The sequence below is a fragment of the Hippocampus bargibanti genome, linkage group LG09, assembly GCF_051943395.1.
Source record: "Hippocampus bargibanti isolate YZ-2025 linkage group LG09, ASM5194339v1, whole genome shotgun sequence".
Lineage (NCBI taxonomy): Eukaryota > Metazoa > Chordata > Actinopteri > Syngnathiformes > Syngnathidae > Hippocampus > Hippocampus bargibanti.
Genome location: NC_142742.1, coordinates 8,592,501 through 8,605,296, shown reverse-complemented (window position 1 = coordinate 8,605,296; position 12,796 = coordinate 8,592,501). Strand labels below are relative to the sequence as shown.

Genomic DNA, 12,796 nt, shown 5'->3' with positions numbered 1-12,796 from the left:
GTGCTATTGTATTGTAATGAAAGAAATACACTGCATTGTATCACAAAGTCACTTTATTTACATTTGTGATGGTCATTTATGGCTTGATGGAATGGCGTTGGAGGTCAAAGGGAATTGCTGTTTGGAAAGAGAGGCGCATTACATGAGGACTGTAATTAAAGATATAAACTGTGCTGTAAAATAAAGTTTTATTTCCCTTTTTGATGGTCGTTGATGGCTTATGGAAGGAGAGTCACCTTCCATAAGGACTGTTGGTAACGAAGATCACTCCGCCAGCCGTGGTGGGTGTGTATTATGAAAATAGTGCTTATTATAAGGTTTAATTTTCATAAATTTGACGTTTGTAAGACGAAAAGTTTGTAGGATAAGGTGTTTGTAAGTTGAGGTCTCACTGTACATTATATTTTAACCGCCTTTCAAAGCTCTAAAGGACACTGTACAGTCACAGAAAAGCATAGGTACTATAATAAATAAAATACAATCACAAAATAGAATACAATAAATAAAATACAATTATAAATAGAAACAAGAGACGAGCTACACAGAAAATGCAAATTTAAATACGAGGGAAGAGAATAGATGTTACGAATGTTGGGACGAAGTGAGTTCCAGAGTTTGGGCGCAATGCAGCCGAAAGCTTTGTCCACCATCGTGCTGAGATGGGCAGGAGGGAGGGGGCACACAGAGGTGGACGGAGGAAGCGGATCTGAGGGAACGAGAGGGAATAGAAATTTGAAGAAGGTCAGAGGTATGGGGGACTTTATGTATGTACAAAATGGTTTTCCCTTTAAACATCTACTGGGAGAGGTTTATAATCTGGTGCCAATAGTTGTCAATAGCAAGAACCATCAACTAAAGTATTGTTTGTAAATCAAATAAACATTTTCATTGAATAAAAAGTACACATCTAGTGTATTCACATGAAATCCTGATTTATTTTATTTTATTTTATTACAACTGGACAGTCAATCAAAACACTGTTTGATGTGGAAACCAGCTTTGCGGGGACCTCTGTTTAATCACAACGCAACCTCCTTCTTCCTTCCCCACCTCCCCTTCCATCCTCTACCTCCTTCAACTCTCACGCTCTGCGGTTCAGGGGGCTGCATGCTCACTGTCCCGAAACACGATGAACCAGTCGCTCCCTTCTGTGTTCCTCAGCCACATGCAACTGCATCATCATTATCATCATCATCATCATCATCATCATTTGCAGCAGCGGTAGGAACAGGAAAAGAAGAAGAACAGGAGGAGAACCAACGGCTTTTGTTTCAACTTCATCGAGCCAAAGTTCTCCTTTGACTCCATCGCCGACGACAATTTAAGAATACGTCGCCTTCTTGTGGTCGGGTAGGATTGTGACCAGATGGAGTCCTCGCCTTCTCCATAATTTCCCTTGCTCCAATTTGTCTACATTTTGCCCTTGAGTCAACGGGATTTCCTCAACCTCTCCCGACTAAACCCCGGAGATGCAATTGACCCCCCAGAAGACGTCTTGCACAGAACAAAAAAGGGATTAACTCTCTCACTCTTACCCCTTGGTGAGTATTTATTAATTTATATATATTATTTTAAATATCTTTTTTGTGTGAAATCATCATGGGCAAATCCGAAGCAATTAATAATGCACTTCTAGATGACTGTTCAAAGGCTTTGACCTGAATTTGATAGCAAAAAGCCGCACAAGTGCATGTCTGAAGAATCTTGGAAGCATGGATTATTAATGTGCACTTTTACCTCATTGAAAATGGAGGGAAATGTGTGTGTGTGTGTGTGTGTGTGTGTGTGTGTGTGTGTGTGTGTGTGTGTGTGTGTGTGTGTGTGTGTGTGTGTGTGTGTGTGTGTGTGTGTGTGTGTGTGTGTGTGTGTGTGTGTGTGTTTGTATGACTAGTCTTGTGAGGACCACTAACATTTTATGTAGTGAGGACTTTTTGACAAGTGAGGATCTTTTGGCCGGTCCTCACACGTTTTTCATTCTAAAGACTTCTAGAGGGTCTATATATGCATCTGTTAAAGTTTCAGAGAGGTCCTCGCAAATTCACCCAAAATGATTTTTTGGTCTGTATTTTCATTTCACTTGGATACACATACTTTTTACTCCTGCGTGTGTTTATGTTTGTGTGTGCGTGGTTAAAAAGGTTAAAAAGTTCATACCACAAAAAGTAAAACTATATTTTAACCAAATTCACAATAGGGGTGAGGACTTTGAATGTACCCATGCAGAGTTCTCACTCCTGCTGTTATTTCAGTTTCAAGTCCACTTTTTATTTCCTTGTTTTTAAAGAAGTTGAAGTGGAAATGGGGTGACATTTAGTGTTCAAATGTAACAGTAGTTCTCTAAAATTATCAGCAACAGTGGTCCTCACTCGTTATCTGGAGTTATCCGGACCTCACAAAACCATTGAAACAGGAATTTGTGTGTGTGTTGTGTTTATAACTCGTCTCTTGGAACACCTGCTAAGATCTTCTAATACATTTTAGACCATTTAAAAGGTGCCTTTCCCTGCAGGGGAGCTCTTTGCACTCCGTTTTGATCTCTTTTATTGAAATGGAAATGCTTTCCTGAAAGGGTAGAGAATTACACAATGTATCCAATACTTTCAATATATGTCAAGATACGTGATGTTTCCTATTTAAAAAAAAATGAATGTAATGAGGTGATTCATATATGCATGTTGTGAAGCAGGAACAAAAGAGCCACAGGCACAAACGCGGCCAAGCACATTCATATTTAGAAAGTGAGTCACAGGACGCTGCTGTTTCTGCGATGATACATTAATAAAACATTCCATCGCATGAATGAAAAAGTACATAGTTATATATTACGTCAAATGGATGCTAATGCCACGTCCTTGTGTGCCTCAAGCGTTACCATTTCGTGTTTTTTTGGGGGGACATTGGATTTGATTAGCCTTTATTAGTCTCGCAGTGGAAAAATTTACATTTCACAGCAGCAAGGTGATGAAAGTTAGAGGAAAGGAAAGGAAGAAGTAGAAAAAACAAAATACAGGACCTGTTGTAAAGGCAGCCACTCCCGCGGCGCCATCTTGAAGTCAAAAAAAAAAAAAACACTAAATAAGAAGTAATGTGACAACCCAAAGACACTGACAGTCATTCAATATTAATCACTTTCTGCACCCTCTTTGTTTTATGAAGCATTTCTAGATGAAATAGGAGAGGATCAAAGCATCATTTTCACCAGTGGATCAGGGACATCATGGTGGAATGTGCACATCTACAAACTAAATGTTGAAAGCAAGCACGAAGCGGTAGCATCCATTGACGAAAAGAGACTGTCTCACATCTCCTGTCCCACGTAAATCCGCTTCAATTCCAAGCTGCGACAGTTTCACATATGCATCAGGGCTCTGCACTAATGCGCCTTTGTTCTCATTGTGATCTCCACAAGCTATGCATTTGTTGTGTTTTTTTTAGATTATGACCACAATCGATGCATAAATTCCACCATGACGTCTCTGATCCACTGGTGAAAAGGAGGCTTTCATCCTCTCTTTCATCTAGAACTGCTTCATGTATCAAAGTGTTTGTCTTGTACTCAACCATCATAGAGTGCATGGAGAAAGTCGTTAAGGTTGCCCAACTGTCCATGTTTTTATGTTCCTGTTGTGTTTATTATTTTGCTTTGTGTTGACTATTATGTGAAACGCTTTGTTACAGCTGCAGCTGTTGTGAAAGAGCTATATAAATTAGGATGTATTGTATTGTGTCAAAACACAAAACTAAACAAGCTAAGCAGAGCTGCAGTGTTTTTGGATGCAGAAATGAAGGCTGAGCAAAATTAACAAACCTACAATTACCGTATTTTCTGGTGATAATAATTTAAAGTTTAAATTGTATTTAATTAGATCATCGCTTGTTGATTTTAATAACATTAATTTTAGAGTACTATTTTTCCCCCTAAAAACATTTATGGTGAGGCAGAGTTGTCACATTTTATTGATATTTTCACTTATTCATTTTCTTGCAGGACACACACACACACACACACACACACACACACACACACACACACACACACACACACACACACACACACACACACACGCAAAAAATCAGGTTAGTCTCCACTGTGCATAAAATAAAAGCTCCACCCTTTAAACAAGCACCCTGTTTCTCGCAATAACCGCCTCATTTGCCTTTTCCTCTCCACATTTGAATCATGAAATGTCACCGAGACACTGGAGGATATATAACACATATATTTCACATTGCATGCAAATCTGCTTTGCCGTAAAAACTGACATTTCTTTCTTTTTCATTTCTCAGGTGCTCTTATATGTTGTTGTCGCTCACTATGGGTCAGTAGGCTGGCCGTAATATGCAATAACCATTGTGCCAGATACCTCTGGGCTTCTTTATATGTGTCATACACACACACACACACACACGTATGACTCGCCCCCCCCCCCTTTTTTTAATCTCTTCTTTTCGATCTCTCATTTTCCGTCTTGCACAAATGCCAAACATATGCGATCGGCGCTCAGGTTTGTCGTGCTGCGGCCCACGCGGAGAGAAGGATATTAAGCCTGGCATCCCAGCTGCAGGAGTGGAGCAATGGGATGACCACAGAAGATGGAGAATTCTACCACTTCAGTTTGACTTTGTGTGTGGGAAGTTTAACTCATTCACTGCCAGACGATGTGCTAATGTCCACTCCAATGCCAGGGTTTTTGTCATTGTCACTCAAATTGCAGGACCCACAGAATATTGAGTTTTAGGACTACATCAACATTCAATGCAGCGTAATAAACCTTAGACTGTCTTCTTTCATCAGAAAAAAAAGAGTTACAGTGGTGAGGTCATGGGTTCTCGCTGGTCAACGTCAGAGTTTTTGCAAACTGATTGCCTAGTGACTAGTTTGTGAATACTGCTGTGATCACAAGCCGCTAGTGACAAGAGTATACTGGCCAGAGCTAGCACACTGTATTGGTAGCGAGCTGCATTAGCAAATGTATTGTGTTTATTTAATAGCAGTTTTGTCAACCCACACTGCCAGAAGGAGGAGAAGAAGTGAATAATTTGGTTGGATATTTACTGTTGAAGCCATTTTCAAGACAGACTTTTCAAGAAAAAAAAAATATTTCCTAGCTCATGGCACCCTCTTGTGCAGTGGTCCCCAACCTTTTTTGCCCACGGACCGATTTAATGTCAGACAATATTTTCACGGACCGGCGGATAAATACAACAAAATAAAATGATACGACAGGCATGGTAATTGTTTTTACCTAGACAAGCGTTTTGATATGCGTCAAGAGTCAAGTCATAGACAGATGTGCAGGGAGGAAGTGCATCCATTCAATATATATATATATACTACAATCAGTATATACAATCAATACAGCATTAGAAACTTTAAACTCTCTTCTTTCATCAGAAAAAAATGAATCTAATACATCCATATTGGCTCACCTCACCCACAGAAAAACATATCCTGTGACTGTCAAGTGACATTAAGAGTTTTGAAAGGCGGTTATTAATGAAATGTATGATTATTATTATTATATTTTAGTATTATTATTATTATTATTATTATTATTATTATTATTATTATTATTATTATTATTATTATTATTATTATCTAGCCAGCTAGCTAGCAGTTTTCTGTCTATTAGCTATCTAACCAGCTGGCTATCTATCTAGCTAGCTATTTGCTGTCCATTAGCTATCTGACTAACTAGCTGGCTATCTAGCTAGCTATCTATTAGCGACATATCAAGTTAACTATCTATTAGCTATCTATCCTGCTAGCTATCTCTTAACTAGCTAGGTAGCTTTCTATCTATTTGAGTTCTTCCGGGTTGAGTGAAAGCTGGCGTGTGTGGCTTCCGCTGCTCACCCACAGAAAAAAAACAACTTATCCTGTGACTGTAAAGTGACCTTGAGAGTTTTGAAAGGCGCTTAGAAATGAAATGTATTATTCACAAGTTGAGGGAAGGCAGCATGATGACAAACTGAGCCCTGAAACATATCAGCAGCTGCTTTTCAACAGTAGAAACTTCAACCTCTTTCAATCAAATCAAATGAATTAAGATGAATTTTATGAGTGGCGAGTTGGCACTCCACTCGGCAAATGAGGTCGTGATTACAGACGATGGCGTGAATGGTGTCATTGCATCCCTTTGAACTGCTACGAGCATCATGTGCCCGATCGTGTTACACCCACACCACAATAACCCCACTTCAACCCCAATCTTCACATTGCTTTGCAGATGACACCCGGCTCTATCTCTCGAGCAAAGCCAATGCCTCACTTCCACCTTCTTCACTTTCACTCTGCCTCTCTGAAATTAAATCCTGGTTTACCCATAACTTCTTAACAGTGAAAAAACTGAAATTCTCCTCGTTGGTACCAAATCCACCTTGAGCAAAGCCAAACGTTTCTCTCTCACTATTGACAATTCGACCGTTTCTCCCTCCCATCAGGTGAAAAGTCTAGGTGACATTCTTGACAGCACATTATCTTGCCACTCCCATATAAATGACTTTACCCGATCTACGTACTTTCACTTCCGCAATATCAATCGTCTTCACCCGTCTCTCACACCTTACACCACTGCTATCCTCGTTCATAGTCTTATCACCTCCCGGATTGGCTATTGCAATTCACTTCTTTTTGGTGTGCCTCGGAAACTTCTCCACAAATTTCAACTCGTCCAGAATTCTTCAGCTCGGATCATCACCACAACCTCATCCTTTCACCACATCACCCCCGTCCTCCGAGAGCTCCACTGGCTCCCGGTCAAATATGGAATCAACTTTAAAATTCTTCTATATATATTTAAAGCTATCCATAACGTTGCTCCCTCATACCTATCTGGCCCTCTTCAAATTTCTATTCCCTCTCGTTCCCTCAGATCCTCTTCCTCCCTCCGCCTCTTTGTGACCCCCCGCCCCCCGTCTCAGCACGATGGGTGACAGCCTTCAGCTGCTCTGCCCCCAAACTCTGGAACTCACTTCCTCCCAACATTTGTAACATCAATTCTCTTCCCACCTTCAAGTCCCATCTCAAAAACCACCTATTTAAAATGGCATTTTCTGTGTAACTCTCTCTCTTGTTTCTATTTATAATTGTATTTTATTTATTGCATTCTATTTGTGATTATATTTTATTTATTATAGTACTTATGCTTGTCTGTGACTGTAAAGTGTCCATGAGAGCTTTGAAAGGCGCTTAAAATGTAAAGTATTATTATTTCATGAGCAAACCCATTAGGCAATTGACATCAAATGCAAGAAACCCATCCAAAATAATGTCTAATAATTCCAATTCAAAATAACCAATTTAAGCCCCCTCTAATTGTATTCCCCTTCATGAGCAATTACGGCATATTGGATTTTTTAATACATCCTATATCTTTCCTGTTGCGCTTGTGTGTGGTATTGTGCGCAGTGTGAATGCTGTTTCAGAAAATTAGCACGCACTGAAATTATTGTGCGTTTCAGTGTGCTTCTTATGAGCATATTATAGTTTTATGTATTGTTTCAGCAGACGACGGGGAGTGATATTCTTAGTGTAATGGTGTTGTCCTGAAACAAACCCGCCCTAACAACAGCCAGACTTCATTTTCCCCAAATCCTATGCATTTTTCTTTTTGCGGGCGCTATATACACAACAGCACAGGCAAATAAATAAATAAATAAATAAATACGTATTTGCCTTCCTCTAGAACATTGGTCTCTAACTCGCGGCCCGCGAGCCAACTGCGGCCCCCGAAAGAATATTTTGCGGCCCGCCTTGATATGAAAGATAAATGTTAGTGCGGCCCGCATGATTGATATGAATGAAACTTGTGTGTGCAGCTGAACAAGTAGGCAAAAGAAGCCATGTTTAGGACAGTTCATGTTCAATATTTTCTTTATGTTAAGAAAGTTAAAGGTTAAAGAACTGTGAATACAGACATTTGAAACTTTTAAAAAATTATTAGTTTTCCTCTGTTTTTTTCAGTCGTCTGTATCTGCCTTATAATAACTATAATTATTTTATTTATTTATTACTGGTTAATTTATTTTTTATTCATTTTTCCATTTATTCATTTAATTCATTTTTTGTGTTAAAAATAAAAAATTTGAGAACATTAGAATGTTTTATCTGTGCTTTTCTTATGGAAATCCTGATGCGGCCCAGCCTCACCCAGACGCTGCCTCCAGCGGCCCCCGGGTAAATTGAGTTTGAGACCCCTGCTCTAGAATCAAAACAATGGCTTCAGATTCGGAGAAGATGCTTTCTTGTTACACATTCAGTGATGAATATGATATATATATTTATATATATATTTCTGAAGAGGAAATGTTTGCAATCGATTAAAGAAGTACTTGAGTATCAATTCGTGCCGCCAGGACTCCAATGTAGCGTCCCAGAAAATGCACAAGATGGTGCCCAAGCTCCGTTGGAAATGGGCTGATTTGTCTGTAGGGAATGTGTGTCAACTAGTATCAAATAATAGTCTTGGTGCAACACACAATGATTCACCATCGTGTTTTTTATGTGTTTACCTTCTAATTTCGCCATCAACACGGATCAACACGAAGTTTTCAGACCAAACAAAGAACCAGGGGCGTTCCAGACGTGACGTCACGTCAGGCATCGTCATCAACTCGAAAACAAGACTTCCTGAATATTCAGCATGAGTCTTAAAACATAAAATAACTTGTGCGGAGGCGTCAGTTGTCCTTTAAACATGTTTTATGTTGATAGCGTCTGATTGGATGAAGAGGGAAAAAGCAGGAAGTGATACGGTTGCAGAGTAGGTATGTTTTCGATCGTAAATGCGGTGCCTCTGTTTTGAATATAAATTTGTTGTTTTTTTTTATGTAGAGCCATCAATTTACTTCATGTTAAGAAGACCTAAATTACATTTTCTTGATTAAGAATTGCTTAAACATGTTTTTTTTATGTTGATAGCTTCTGATTGGCTGAAGGAAAAAAAGCCGGAAGTTATTCGGCTGCCTAGTAGGTGTTTTTTAGATTGTAAATCCGATGAAGAGGTTTTGAATATAAAGTTTTTTTTAACATAGAGCCATCAATTTATTGCATGTCAAGAAGACCTAAATCACATTATGTTGATTACAAATTGCTTAAAGGTGTTTGTTATGTTGATAGCGTCTGATTGGCTGACGGAAAAAAAAACAGGAAGTGGCTTGGTTGCTGATTAGGTGTGTTTTTGATCTTAATTTTTGTGCAGGTGTTTTGAAAATGAAGTTGTTGTTTTTTAACGTACATCCATCAATTTATAAACAACATATCCCTCAACTTTCACTTTTCTTCTCGTTTAACAGTCATTTCAACAACGTCGAGTTCTCCTTAGCCGCGAAGCAAGAAGTTATTGTTCGGGCTCAGTCTAATGATCAGAGATTGGAGTGATGTGATGTGAAATGTTGTACAACACGGTGGCGTCCAATCCAATTCCTGGTGGAGGACCCCCCTCTGGAGACGGGAATGTTATTTGTGTGAGCCTCAGGCTACTGCTGGAACTGTCAAGTCAATGCTGATGCGTGAGGAAGTCATTTGTCAAGAAGGGATATTAGGGGGAAAAACATTGCATTACAAAACATGTACTAAATAGTGTTACATGTTTCCTAATGACTAGAAACTAAGAGCTAATAATGCCATGCTGCTTATATATTTTTAGGTTAATTTTATGATGGAAAATACACATTTGACAACTTGGTATGTAGATAGGCTGAGCTGTAATTGTATTAAATGCAAATCAACACGCATGACTAAAAATACTAGGTTATGTTTTTTTGGGCCTCATTGAAGTAAGATATGCGAGAGCCTTAAGGTGAAAGTTAAAGGTTACCCTCAATGGGAACACCAATAATATTACGCAGGTGAGGAGATGAGATCGGGATCTCTGTAGATTCACACATGCAAATTTAATCAGCACATTATGTGGTCATTTTTTTGTAGGTCATGAAATTAATTAATAAGATAAATTTCAAATCTGAGCTCACTCAACCTTGATAAATGATCGTGTCAGCCGAGCCACGGCGGGACTGCACAAATGGAAGCTCGAGCGGCGACCTCTGCTGGTAGAAAACGGTTTTACGGCTTTGCGATGACAAAGGTTTGGCGGGGTTGCTTGCATTGTAGTTTATCAATGTTTTTAGTGAGTGTTTATCGCTGCTTTCTAAGACACTAAAGGACAAACCAGTGGTAGATCGTGTACAATACGCCGTGGCCACTCCAAAAATGCATTTCAACAGCATACAACGGTGCGACGTACATTATACTGTATGGGCCAGTTCAGAGAATCAATATTCATCTATTAATTCAAGACACACGTTTCAATAAAAGACAACATACCCAGCAAATGGTGATTATTGACTGTATTGTTTGTACAGATATTTTGTTTGACAAATTTGGCCAAACAGTGATATTAATGCAGGCCAGCTCAGAAGAAGAATTTGAATTGTGATCGGTTCAAGAAACTCTCCTATTGCTAATATAGTCGATGCTTGGGCCAATAGTACTGATTCTGAAGGATGTGAGGAGAGCTAATTGGATATGTGGAGAAATGTCACATTATTATTCTAAATGTATATACAGTAAAGTCTCGTTATATCGATATCGGATATATCGATAGTCCCGGTTATATCGATACTATTTCTATGCACGCACGGAGAAAATTACATGCAAACAGGGTCGGATATATCGATAGTCCCGGTTATATCGATATTTTTTCGGACTCCTTTGAATATCCATATAACGAGACTTTACTGTATGTTCATTCATAACTTTGCTGCTGTGAATTGTAAATTTCTCCATTGTGAGACCAACAAAGGTTATCTAATCTAATCTAATCTAATCTAATCTAATCAGATTGGATTGGCCTTTATTAGTCTCACAGTGGATAATTTTACATTTCACAGCAGCAAAATTATGAAAGAAAGATGAGAGGAAAGAAAGAAGTAGAAAAACAGTACAGGAGCTGCTGGGAAGGCAGCCACTTTCGCTGCGCTATTTTGGAGTTAAAAAACGCAATGATATTACAACACAAAGACACAGTCATTAAATCTTAAGCACTTTCTGCCCCCTCCTCGTTGCATGAAGCAGTTATAGATGAAAGAGTAGAGGATCAAAGCATCCTTTTCACCAGTGGCTCAGGGACGTCATGGTAAAATGTGCACGTCTACTACAAGCTAAATGTTGAAAGAAAACACGAAGCTGAAGCCTCCATTAATAAAAAGAGATTTTCTGACATCTCCTGTGCCACGTAAATCTGCTTCAATTCCAAGCAGCGACATTTCCACATACTCATCGCTGCTCTGCACTTTCTTCTCATTGCGGGATCCTCAAACCATGCATCCATCCAGCCGCAGACTGTCCAACAGTACTGACCTTTCCGAATCTAGTCTAGTCTAGTCTAGTCTAGTCTAGTCTAATCTATCTTCATCTAATCAATATTTATTTTTTTGTCTTCATTAGAAAATGCCAAATCCCGAGTGTTTCTTCATGGCGAGGTCCAACTAAACCCTCAGCTATGGAAGAAGAGCATGCCCAAAATGCCACAGGAAACAGCAGTAGAATGGGCATCCAGCTGGTACCGCACAATCTATGGGAGGTGGTCACCATAGCGACTCTGTCGGCCATTGTCAGCTTCATCACCATCGTGGGGAACATCCTGGTGATGCTCTCCTTTAAAGTCAACAGTCAACTAAAGACAGTGAATAATTACTACCTGCTGAGTCTGGCAGTGGCAGACCTCATCATCGGTATGTTCTCCATGAACCTGTACACCTCCTATATCCTGATGGGTTACTGGGCCTTGGGGAACCTGTCTTGTGACCTGTGGTTGGCCATGGACTACGTGGCCAGTAACGCCTCGGTCATGAACTTGCTGGCGATCAGTTTCGATCGATATTTCTCGATCACCAGGCCTCTCACCTACAGAGCCAAACGGACTCCCAAGCGGGCAGGCATCATGATTGGTTTAGCCTGGCTGGTGTCTTTTATTTTGTGGGCACCGCCTATCCTGTGCTGGCAATATTTTGTGGGGAAAAGAACCGTCCCAGAAAAACAATGCCAGATTCAGTTTTTCTCAGAACCCATAATAACGTTTGGAACAGCCATTGCGGCGTTTTATATCCCCGTATCAGTCATGACTATCCTCTACTGCCGGATCTACAAGGAGACAGAGAGGAGGACCAAGGATTTAGCAGAGCTTCAGGGAACGAAGCAGACCACACAACCCGACGTCACCCAATCTCGGATCATTCGATCGTGTTTTAGTTGTAAACTGAAGTCGCCGTCACATGACCGCGCCCCACCCTCACGGTCATCTTCATGCAGGAGCCACATTGGCAAATCCATCGCTTCCACCAACGTGGAGTGTTCCAAATCGGGTCAACTGACAACCTACAATAGCTACGCGTCCTCAGAAGATGAAGACCGGTCCGTGTCTCCTGGGGTTTTACAGTCGTCCTTCGGGAAGCAAGTTTGTGACGGCACGAAGAGCGTGGCGGGGAGCGAGAGCGAACATCTCAGCAGTTACGATGAAGACAGTTTTTTCCAAACGCCGCCCAAAAGCAACTCTGAGAGGAGTAGCAAGCGCGTGTCGTACAAGTTCAAGCCGTCAGCCAGGGACAGGCTGGCTCCGCACCGGAGTGAAAACGGCGACACCAAAACCGCCTTCTCCTCGGCTGAATCAGTCGTCCCTCCCACCGCCACTTCTCCGTCTAAGGATGTCACGCTGAAGAACCAGATAACAAAAAGGAAGCGGATGGTGCTGATCAAAGAGAGGAAGGCGGCTCAGACCCTCAGTGCCATCCTCCT

The 12,796-nt window shown here is 40.4% G+C and overlaps 1 protein-coding gene across 1 annotated transcript in view; it reads left to right on the top strand.

Moving 5' to 3' along the window:
* The first annotated feature begins 1,019 nt into the window (after window positions 1–1,019).
* chrm5a (cholinergic receptor, muscarinic 5a) overlaps window positions 1,020–12,796 on the top strand; it is a 13,133-nt gene continuing 1,356 nt past the window's right edge. Inside the window, exons 1-2 of the mRNA XM_089004351.1 lie at window positions 1,020–1,541; window positions 11,450–12,796. The exon at window positions 11,450–12,796 is cut by the window's right edge and continues 1,356 nt beyond it. Of these exons, the coding sequence (XP_088860477.1) occupies window positions 11,505–12,796 (1,292 nt within the window). The 5' untranslated portion in view covers window positions 1,020–1,541; window positions 11,450–11,504. The remainder of the gene's footprint in view (window positions 1,542–11,449) is intronic.